This window comes from Narcine bancroftii, chromosome 11 (assembly GCF_036971445.1).
Source record: "Narcine bancroftii isolate sNarBan1 chromosome 11, sNarBan1.hap1, whole genome shotgun sequence".
Lineage (NCBI taxonomy): Eukaryota > Metazoa > Chordata > Chondrichthyes > Torpediniformes > Narcinidae > Narcine > Narcine bancroftii.
The window spans coordinates 106,320,107-106,332,171 of record NC_091479.1 but is presented as its reverse complement, the minus strand read 5'-3'; the positions used below and the strand labels follow the sequence as shown (position 1 = coordinate 106,332,171).

The window sequence follows — 12,065 nt, the reverse complement described above, 5'->3', positions numbered from 1 at the left end:
AGAAGTATATTAATTGGATTAAAGCATTATATAAGGGACCGTTAGCGAAAGTGACAGTAAATGGACATGTATCAAAGCAATTTAACTTAAGCAGGTCAACGCGGCAGGGATGCCCACTATCACCATTATTGTTTGCGCTAGCTATAGAACCACTAGCAGAATCGATAAGAAGAGATAATAATATAAAAGGAATAAAAATAAAAGACAGGGAATATAAAATCAGTCTGTTTGCGGATGATGTGATAGTGTACTTAACAGAACCAGAACTATCAATAAAAGAACTATATAAGAAATTGAAGGAATATGGAGAAGTGTCGGGATACAAGATAAACGTAAATAAAAGTGAAGCAATGCCTATGAATAACGCGGATTTCTCAAAATTTAAGGAGGAATCCCCATTCAGATGGCAAACGCAGGCAATAAGATACCTAGGTGTGCAAATAAACAAAAATCTAGGCCAATTATATAAACTCAATTACAATCCACTAATGAAAAAACTACAGGACGATTTAGAGCATTGGAAAGAGCTACCACTAACACTGATAGGAAGGATAAACTGTATTAAAATGAACATTTTTCCAAGGATACTATACTTATTTCAGGCATTGCCAATACAACTGACAGAAAAATTCTTCAAAGAGTTAAAGAAAATAATAAGGAGATTTTTATGGAGAGGGGGGAAACCGAGGATAGCACTAGACAAATTAACAGAATGGTATAAACAAGGAGGCTTACAATTGCCAAACTTCAAAAATTATTATAGAGCCGCACAATTAAGGTACCTATCAGATTTTTATCAAACAAGGGAAAAACCAGACTGGACGAGACTAGAATTAGATAAAATAGGGGAAAAGATACCTGAACACATATTATATAAATGGGACGAAAAATTGGTACAACATAGAACTTCTCCAGTATTACACCATCTCCTCAATATATGGAAGAAGATACATGTAGAAAGAAATAAAATAAATTACCAAATACCAAAACTAATATTGACGCAAAATAAGCTACTCCCTTTTACAATAGACAACCTTGCCTTTAGAAAATGGGAAAAAAAAGGGATTAAAAGAATAGAAAATTGTTTTTCAGGAAGTAGATTCTTATCCTTTGAACAAATGAGAGATAAGTACAATATAACGGGAGATACAGCGCTGGCATATTACCAACTGAGATCCTACTTGAAAGATAAATTAGGAAGCAACTTGAGTTTACCAGAGGGAAGTAACCTTGAATATGTGATTACAGATACAATGTTAATCAAAAGATTTATAAAAAATATGTATATTAAACTGCAAGAAAAGGAAAATGAGGAAACAAATGGTAAAACTAAACAAAAATGGGAACAAGATTTAAATATAAAGATAAAAAAGGAAACATGGGAGAAGTTATGCTCTGGAACGATGAGAAATACAATAAATACGAGGCTGCGTATGATACAATATAATTGGTTACACAGACTATACATTACACCGCAAAAGTTAAATAAATGGGACCCAACAGTATCTGATAGATGTTTTCGATGTAAAAAAGAAAGGGGAACAACAATTCATGCAATCTGGACATGTGAGAGAGTAGAAAAATTTTGGGATGATCTCAATCAGATATTAAATAAAATAACAGAAAACAATATACCAAAGAATCCAGAGATCTTTCTCCTAAGTAACATAAAAAATAAAGAATTTGGAATTGACTTGGAGGATGCACAAAAAAGATTTGTTAAGATAGCCCTAGCTGTAGCAAAAAAATGTATTATGTCAACCTGGAAATTGGAAGATAATTTGAAAATACAACAATGGTATATAGAAATGAATAAATGTATTCCATTAGAAAAAATAACATATAGTTTAAGAAATAATATTGAAATATTCGAACAAGTATGGGAGCCTTACATTAAATACAATAGCGAAAACCTACCGGGAACAAACATTACCTAAGTTGATGGAAGGAGAAGAGAAGAAAAAAATGGACTCAGTAGAATTTCTGGTGTATTTTTGTTGAATGACAACATTGTCTAACTGAATTAATGCAACCTAGATTGTATAACTAAAATGGATGAGAGGGGGGAGGGATGGGGGGGTGGCTTGGGAGGAGGGAGGGGGGAGGGAGAAAAAGTCACTGTAAATGTGTGGAAAAGAAAAAGTGTATATCATGGCTATTGTGATTTATGGTGTGAAAAATAAAAAATTAAAAAAAAAAAAAAAAGGACAATGGGGAGGGGCATGGGCAACATTTGCCTGAAAACCAGAGGAAGAGTCAGATGGGGAGGAGGAGGAAAAAGGAACAAAAGAGAAAGGTGGGGAGCAAAGAAAGTCAAAGGAAAAGGGAGGCAGAAGCCTCAGTGCCCTCTTCCAGGGATATTATGGATGCTCTCCACCAGATGAACATTACATTAAAAAAATTGGTGGCAGGCCAGAATACCATAAAAAAGAGTAGATAATTTAACCAACAGGATGGAAGTAACAGAAGAAAGAATAGAAAGAGTGGAATAAAAGCTGGAAAAAAGGGAAGGAGAGATGGACATTTGGGGAAAGGTAAAAGAAAGACTATGGGAGAGAATGGATGCCCTCAAAAATTCAGCAGGATAAATAATATAAAAATTGTGGGAGTGAAGGAGGCTACAAAGGGAAGAAATATAACCATATAACCACTTACAGCACAGAACAGGCCAGTTCGGCCCTACTAGTCCATGCCGTAGCAAATCCCCACCCTCCTAGTCCCACTGACCAGCACCCGGTCCATACCCCTCTAGTCCCCTCCTATCCATGTAACGATCCAGTCTTTCCTTAAATGTAACCAATGATCCCGCCTCGACCACATCTGCCGGAAGCTCATTCCACATCCCTACCACCCACTGCATAAAGAAATTTCCCCTCATGTTCCCCTTATAATTTTCCCCCTTCAATCTTAAACCATGTCCTCTAGTTTGAATATCCCCCTTTCTTAATTGAAAAGGCCTATCCACATTTACTCTGTCTGTCCCTTTTAAAATCTTAAACACCTCTATCAAGTCCCCTCTCAATCTTCTACGCTCCAGAGAAAAAAGCCCCAGTCTGCACAACCTTTCCCTGGAACTCAGACCCTGAAATCCTGTCAACATTCTCGTGAACCTTCTCTGCACTCTCTCTATTTTGTTTATATCTTTCCTATAATTTGGTGACCAAAACTGTACACAGTACTCCAAATTTGGCCTCACCAATGCCTTATACAATTTCATCATAACCTCCCTACTCTTGAATTTAATACTCCGATTTATGAAGGCCAACATTCCAAATGCCTTCTTCACCACACCATCTACCTGAGTATCAGCCTTGAGGGTACTATTTACCATAACTCCTAAATCCCTTTGTTGCTCTGCACTCCTCAATTGTCTACCATTCAATGTATATGACCTATTTAAATTTGCCTTTCCAAAATGTAGCACCTCACATTTATCTGTATTAAATTCCATCAGCCATTTCTCAGCCCACACCTCCAGCCTTCCTAAATCACCTTTTAATCTATGGTAATCTACCTCACTGTCCACAACACCACTGATCTTTGTGTCATCCGCAAACTTGCTTATCCTGGTGCCAGGTGCTTCTTTTGACATTTCTGGTGGGGTTCTTCAAAAAGTGGATTCCTGAGGTGTTGGGGAGGGAAAAATTTTGAAATGATCTGGAGATAGATTGGGTCCACATGTCTCTTGCACCTCATCGAGGTCCAAGTCAGCGACCACTCAATCTGTCCTGGTTAGGTTACTTCGCTAGAGAGTTTTATGGGCTGCGGTGAGGGGAGCTAAAGAGAGAGGGGGTCTGGCAGAGTATGGAGGAGTGAGAGTCCTCTTTTACCCAGATATAAGTGCAGCACTTTTAAGGTGCAGGAGGGAATTTGACCAGGTGGAAAAAATCTGAGGTAAAAAGGAATTAATTTTATTCTCCTTCACCCCGAATCATTGAAGATATTTAGAGCAGGAAGGGAGAAAACATTTTTTTACTGACCCTCAGGAGGCATTGGTGTATGTGGAAACCCTATCACCCTCCCAGGTCTAAATATAAATAAGGGGAAAAGGAGTTGGGGGAATTATTGATTGTAAATGGTATGATTATGAGGGGTATGTTTCATTGCGTTTAACTGTGTTTGTTTAGGTTTTGTTTTGAGCACGGTTGTCTGTGCCAGATGTCTGCAAAAGATAAACAAGAAGGAAGATGAGTACCAGAGGAATGGAAGGAAGGGGGAGAAGGCATTGGAAAAGCTCTGGGATAATGGATAATACAATTAAGTTTGTAAGTTTTAATGTGAATGGAATTAACAGAATGATAAACAGAAAGAGTTTTGACACACCCAAAAAGATGCAGGCAGACATAGTGTTTCTGCACAAGACCCACCTTACAATCCAAGAGCATATAAAGTTAAAGAGGGGGTGGGTGGACCAGATGGCAACATCTTCCTTTGGTTCAAAGAGAGTGGGTATTTTGATGGGGAAAAATGTTCTAGTGGTGATCCGGGGTGTGGTCGCTGACCCGGTTAGGAGATTTGTGATGATGCATTGTCAAATATACTCCAAATCATGAACACTCATGAATATTTATGCTCTGAATTTTGATGATAAACAATTTATTCAAGATGTATTCTTAAAGGTAACAGAGTAGGGGTGAGAATGTCTTGATTGGAGGGGACTTCACCCTGGTATTCATGAAAGAGCTGAATTTAATAGATGTCTGGAGAATGCTGAATCCAAGAGAAAGGGATTATTCCTTTTACTTGAGATAACACGATTCCTACTCTGCCCCAGGCCTGGATTAGGGTTCTCTGGTATTTGCTATTGTCGTTCCAGGAAAAAGGTGCTGCTGTGTACTGAATTTATGCCGCTCATAATCTTGTACACCTCTCATCCTTCATTCCTAGCTTGGTCAACCTTGTTTCATAAGAAATGTTTTCCAATCCAGGTGAATCTTCTGCAGCCTCTCTGAAACTTCTACAACCTTCCTTTAATCAGGTGACCAGAACTGAATGCAGTACTCCAAATGTGGTCAAATGAGAGTTTTATAGAGCTGCCACATTTCCTTGCGTCTCTTGAAGTCAATCCTCCAACTCATGAAGGCCAGCACATCATATTCCCTCTTAATCACCCTATCAAATTGTGGGGCAAGCTTGAGGCATCCGTGGACTTGGAACCCAAGATTTCTCTGTTCCTTTACCTTGTTAAGAATCCTACCATTAACCATGCATTCCACGTTCGACGTTCTAAAGTGCATCACTGCATACTTGGATTGAATTCCCACCTTCTCCATCCAACTCTGTATGCCATCAACATCCTGTTATAATTAATCTACGACAACTTTCTAGATTTATAACAAGATATAGATATGAAGCAGAGTACAATTTTGGCATTCAAATGGTATTTGAACTGGACAGGAGAGCCTTAGAAGGATATGGACCGAATTCAATTAAAATCAGACTAGCCTCGAATGCCTGTTCTGTGCTGTGTGGCTTATTCTGTGATTCTATCCTTGAAAGAAAATTGTAGGATATCACAGTGACCTTTTCAAATTACTTACATGGTCTCATTGGTGGCGAATGAGAAATTTCAATTGATGTGAGGAGGCAGAAGAGGTTGGTTTGTTCTCTTCATAGCAGAGATGGTTAGGGTCAGGTTTAAAGGAAGATCACAAAATCATGATAAAGCAAAGTCTATGGAGCTGTTCTTATGAGGCAGACATAATCCAAATTATTTCCCACACACATTTAAAGTAATTATTAAAAAAGTGAAATTGGCAGAATTTCACAGTCAGGGATGCTGAAATAAAGATTAATTCAGAAACAGATGGTCTGTCCACTGAGTTGAGCATCCATTCTAAATTCATCTTAATTAAAGCTATTTTTTTCTCCCCAAATTCCTGTACTCTCCCTTCTCTTCACACAAAGGGTCATTTATAGAGTTAAATTGGGCTGTGAGAAGTGCCCAGGAGAGACCCATGTGGTACTGGGAGAATGTGTAAATTCCACACAGACAGCACTCAAGATTGAAGCTTGGAGAGGCAGCATTTGCCACATTTGGCCCAATATGCTATCCTCAATCTGGACTGTACAAGCAGAAGGGATGAAGTTGGTTCCAAAGGAACTTTAAGAAGGCAAATCAATTGTTTGCATTGAGGATTGATGGAAGAAGGCTGTGTGTGAACAAATGACCACAGAGTGGATGTGGTTCATGAACTGTATGTGAAGGAGTGCATGACTTTAACTGCAAATTTTATATTTGCCTTTCACAGCTTAGAGGGTGGAAGGACTTCATGTATATTTATGTGGATTCGGCTTCTGAATATTTGAGTAGGAGTTTGAGACACCAAGCACTAATTATGTTTCACACTCTATCGAAAGCAAAAAAAAAATGTCAAAAGAAGCACCTGGCACCATTTCAAGTTGATCTGATTTATGCCATTTGGAGCACTGTGTTCATGATGCCTTCTGGAACCCAAACCCTTCTGAAGAAAGCACTGTATTCTGCCTCCCTCTGGCAAGAATTGATATTTTAAAAGCTGGCTTAATTTTAGATCATTTGATCTATTGTTGAGAAAATATTGTAATCATTAAGGTCGGGACTATAAACTAAAAATGGAGTGGGAAATGGTTCCAATGAGGGGAAAAGTAATAAAATTTAACAAATGAACAAAATAGTGGATTGATGACTCAGTGTAAAATGTTGCACCCTGGAAGGTCAAATGAAGGCAGAGTACATGGTTAATGGCTGAATTCTTTACAGTGTGGGGAAGTAGAGGGATCTTGAGCTCTGTGGATCCCTCAAGGTTACTGCACAGGTTGATAGGTTAGTTAAGAAGGCATATAATGTGGTGGCCTTCATTAGTCAGAGGATTGCATTCAAGAGGTAACTTTGCAGCTTTACAAAGCTCTGGTTAGACCACACAGAGTATTGTATAAAAATGCTGGAGAAACTCAGCAGGTGCTGCAACATCTATAGGAGTCAAAGATCTATAGCCAATGTTTCTGGCCTGAGCCCCTTGACAAAGTATAAGCTAAAAAGCAGGCAGGTGTCTGAATAAAAAGGCGAGGAGAGAAGGGAAGGGGAAAGGGTCAGAACCCAGGCCATAGGTCGACATTGGTGGGTGGGTAGGAGAGAAAAGCTAAGAATTGATTGGGGGGGAGGGGGAGTTCTGTGAATGTAGAACTGGAGGAAATGAGACAGGGATAGGGAAAGAGGAAGAGAGAGAGAGATGGAGTGGGGAGCTGGACGAAAGAAGACATTGGAATAAGGAAAGAGGGAGGCAGTGGGAATGAGACTAATGAAAACTGGAGAAGTCGATGTTAATGCCATCTGGTTAGAGAACGCCCAGATTGAAGATGAGGTGTTTTCCTTCACCATGGACAATCTTCATGCACCCTCCTTCCCCCATACTGAAGGCCAAAAAGTGATGAACCTCTACTTCCATGGGCAGCTGTGGAGACCAGGTCATTGGGTGTATTTAAAGCAGTGATTGACAGTTATCTGAATAGTTATGGTATCAAAGGTTATGGGGAGAAGGCAGGGGAGTGGGGCTGAGTGGGAGAATGGATTAGCTCATGAATAAATGGCAGAGTGAATACAATGGACAGAATGGCTTACTTCTATACCTATATCTTATGGTCTAAAACCCTTTGTTTCTTTGTCAATAATAGACCCAAACAGTCCCCCTCCACCACCACCCTCCTCCAGCTGGCAGAATTTGTTTTCACCCTCAATAACTTTTTGTTTGACTCATTCCACTTTCTCCAAGTCACAGGTGTAGCCATGGGGACTAGCATTGGGTTAGTGAAGCAATCCATGTTGCAAGCTTCACAGGCAAGTCTTCTCAACTCTTCCTGCACTCCATTGATAGGTACTTTGGTGCTGCCTCAAGCATCATGATCAAGCATTGTTGACTTGATCCACTTTGCTGCCGACTTCCACCCCAACCTCAAATTCACTTGGTCCATCTCTTGTAACACTCTCCTCTTTGGCGGTAACATCTGTGACAACATTCATTCAGATTGGCCACCAAGTCCTTGAACTCTTTCGACCACCGACACCAGTCAGGAAGCCACTCTTCTGCTTCCCCAGATCATTTCTATCCAGTCTTCACTGCTGGTTCTGTGTTTTTTAGCTTCTCTGTGATCTCCTGAGAGAAGGAATCAGGAGGAATTATAATGGGGAGAAAATAAATTGTTGGTTGATGAGTAAACTTTCTTTTTATAGTTTATCAAGAAAATCCTAAACGTACTGGGCAAATTATATAAATAGAATACTTAAAATTAGAATATTTAACATGGTTTTAAGAAAGCAAAATAATTTGAGCAGTTTTGAGAATATAACTAGGAAAGTAGATACAGTGATCCATTAATAGAATATCTTGATTTTTTAAGTGGCCTGAGTGTTCAGAGAACAGGTTAATGGCCCACAACACTCAGGGCTTGTCTACCTAGTGTGTGAAGCCTGGATTTGGTGGACTGTGTGGAAGAAACCATCACTGGTTCATTGGGCAGAAAGGCGAATCTCAGCAAAGCATTGTGGAGCGCTAAGAGGGCACAATGAGACAAATACAGATACACATACCATTCACTGCATCCTGACCTGTCTCCAGCCGTCTCGACTATGTCTTGCCACTGGGTCCAGATTGGCTGGGGCGAGAGAGTGAGGCTGACGACCTGCGCAACTCTCCCTCATTTTAATCCAAGTCAAGCGCAAGTCATGACTTAAACCCAACCCGCATGCCTCTCAGCCGATTGCCTAAGCAGCTGATTTATGGAGAACTGTGTCAGGGCAAACACTCAGTTGGGGAGGGGGCAGAAGAAACGTTACAAAGACTGCCTCAAAGCGTCCTTCAAAGGCCTGGGCGTTGACATCAATACATGGGAGATACTTACCCTCGACTGTCCAGGTTGGTGCAGCAAGATTAGAATAGGAGCCCATGCAGCTGAAGTCAGGCGTATCACCAAGGCGCAATGAAAGCATGCTGTGTGCAAGGCCCGAGCAGCATCCACTACCATGACATCACCCACCCACTTGTGTCCCACATGTGGGCGAGCCTTCAGGGCCCAGATTGGGCCCAGTCACTTCCAGACCCACAGCACCAATTTCCCATTTGATTTTGAATGGTCATGGTCATCTTCCACTACGAAGGACGAACAACAACATAATGGCCGTATGTAAAGAGTAGGAGAAAATGGGTGTTTTTTAGTTGGAAGACTGTAACTCTATCAACACTGGAACACTAGCTAGTTACAATCTATATTCAAGACTAGATTAAAATGAGTTGGTCCTTTTATCTAAGTTTGTTGATGACACAGGTGGGTGGAGAGAGGAAGTTGTGCGGAGGATACAGAGTCTGAAAAGGCGTAAATTCTAATGAAGTGTGCCTGATAATAGCAGAGGGGGAATGATGTAAGGATGGACAATTCTCAAATGTTGACAAATTATTAAATGTCAGGGATAGTAGCCAGTACACAAAATGCAAGCTAAACATGCAGGTTCAGCAAGTAAATGTTGTGCTGGTTTTTATTGCAAAGGTGTCTGAGGGTGTACAAGGCGATGGTGCTGAAGTGGGGATGGTGGAGACCTGTAACTTTGTAGGGGAAAATTGAATTATTTATTGTCAAATAAATGGAGTTACAAAAAAGAGATTCACTTTGTGTGAAATCTAGGCCAATCAATTTGGTGAAATAATAACAAACTAGTAAATAATGTTGCAGGAAGTAGTGTTACGATAAGTTGAATAGGGAGGGTAGAGAGAAAATACAAAACCATAATGCAGGGTACGTAGGACCATAGAACATTATAGCATAGAAGTAAGCTGTTTAGCCCTTTGTCTGTGCCAAACTATTCTCCCTACTCCCACTAATCTGCAGCCAGTCCTTAGGCCTCCATACCTCTCCCATCCATGTACATGTCCAAATTCTTCTTAAATGTTAAGAATGAGCTCGCGTTCACCACTTCAGCTGGCAGCTCATTCCACACCCCCACTACTCTCACTGTTGCCAGTGTGCTGTTGGAGAAGGAGCATGTAGTGTCCACAGGTTCGATGGGGGATTTTCAGGACTGGTGGGAGCCACATGGGCTCAAGTGCATTCTGGATGATGATGACTGTATTATAATTTGAACATGTAAATATGTGTAACTGAAATATTACAAATTTGTATTAATGTAATTTCTTGTAATCATGGAGTAAACCACCTTTGAAAAAGGAAAACAAACTACTCTCTGTGTGAAGAAGTTCCCCTAAATGTTTCCCCTGAACTTTTCCCCTTTCACCCTTAACCTGTGTCCTCTGGTTTGTATCTCACGTTTCTCAGTAGAAAAAGCCAACTTGCGTTTACTCCATCTCTACCCCTAATAATTTTGTATACATCTTATCAAATCCCATATTCCTCTATGCTCCAGGGAATAATGTCCTAACCTCTTTAACCTTTCCCTGTAACTCAGTTTCTCAAGTCTGGGCAACATCCTAGTAAATTTTCTCTGCACTCTTTCCATCTTATTGATATCTTTCCTGTAGTTGGGAGACCAAATCTGCCTACACTCCAAATGTGGCCTCACCAATATCTTGTACATCTTTACCATAACATTTCAGTTCCTATACTCAATACTTTGATTTATGAAGATGCAATACCTCACGCTTGTCTGCATTAAACTCCATCTGCCATTTTGCTGCCCATTTTTCCAGCTGGGCCAGATCCCTCAGCAAGCTTTGAAAACCTTCACTGTCCACAACGCCACCAATCTTTGTGTAATCTGCAAACGTGCTGCTCCAATTTACCACATTATCATCCTGATCCTTGATATAGAAAACAAACCACAATGGTCCCAGCACTGAGACACACCGCTAGTCACAGGTCTCCAGTTTGAGAGGCTCATCTCCCTGTCTCCCACCACCACTCTCTGGCTTCTCAAATAAAGTCAATGTCGAAACCAGTTTGCCACCTCACCATGAATACCGAGTGATTGAACCTTCCTGACTAACCTCCCATGTGAAATTTTGTCAAAGGCCTTACTGAAGTCCATGTAGACAACATCCACAGCCTTTCTTTTGTAAACTTTCTTGGTAACCTTCTCAAAAAAACTTTGATTGATTAAACATGACCTACCACACGCAAAGGCATGTTGACTTTCTCTAATTAGTCCCTGACTATCTAAATACTTGTATATCCAAAATCATAGATCATACTGCAATAATTTACCTACTACTGACGTCAGGCTCCCCGACCTATAATTTCCTGGTTTATTTTTGGAGCCATTTTTAAACAATGGAACAATGTGATCTACCCTCCAATCCTCCAGCACCTCACCCATGGCTAAGGAATATTTTAAATATTTCTGTAAGGCCTCTGCAATTTCTGCACTAGCCTCCCTCAAATTCTGAGGGAATATCCTCAGGTCTGAGGACCTCACTGCCTGTTTTCCTTACTTCCCTCAACTCTATATCAGTTTCCTGAGTAAATTACAGATACAAAAAAAAAACATTTTAAGATTTCCCCCATCTCTTCTGGCTCCATACATAGATGACCACTCTGAATTTCAAGGGGACCAATTTTGTCCCTTACTATTGTTTTGCTCCCAATAGACTTGTAGAAGCCCTTAGGATTTTCCTTCACCTTGTCTGCTAAAGCAACCTTTAGCCTTCCTGATTTCTTTCTTGAGTTTTTTCTTGAATTTTTTATACTCTCAAGTACCTCATTTACTCCTTGTTTTGCTATACACCTTAACCAGAACCCCAATATCCCTTGAAAACTAAGGTCCTTATGCCTGTTTGCCTTTAATTTTGACCAGAATATACATACTCTGTACTCTCAAAATTTTGCCTTTGAAGGCCTTCCACTTACCAAAAACATCCTTGCCAGAAAACAACTTATCCAATCCATTTCCTCAAAATTGGCCTTTCTCCAATTTCAAATCTCAACCTAAGAACCAGACCTATAGTCCTATCGACATACATAATTATCTTGAAACTATTGGCATTATGATCATTTGACCCAAAGTATCCCTCTACACATACTTCTGACACCTGTCCTGTCTCATTCGCTAATAGGAGATCCAGTATTGCACACTGTAGTTTGTC

At 40.2% G+C, this 12,065-nt stretch overlaps 1 protein-coding gene across 12 annotated transcripts in view; it reads left to right on the top strand.

Annotated features, from left to right (window-relative positions):
- LOC138746293 (tetraspanin-11-like) overlaps positions 1–12,065 on the top strand; it is a 179,257-nt gene that overhangs the window by 10,871 nt on the left and 156,321 nt on the right. For 11 of the 12 annotated variants that reach the window (XM_069904510.1, XM_069904503.1, XM_069904502.1 and 8 more), the window contains exon 2: positions 4,128–4,265. The exons of the other annotated variant lie outside the window; for it this stretch is intronic. In XM_069904510.1, coding sequence (XP_069760611.1) covers positions 4,188–4,265 — 78 coding nt within the window. In that variant the 5' untranslated portion in view covers positions 4,128–4,187. The remainder of the gene's footprint in view (positions 1–4,127; positions 4,266–12,065) is intronic. 12 annotated transcript variants of the gene reach the window in all.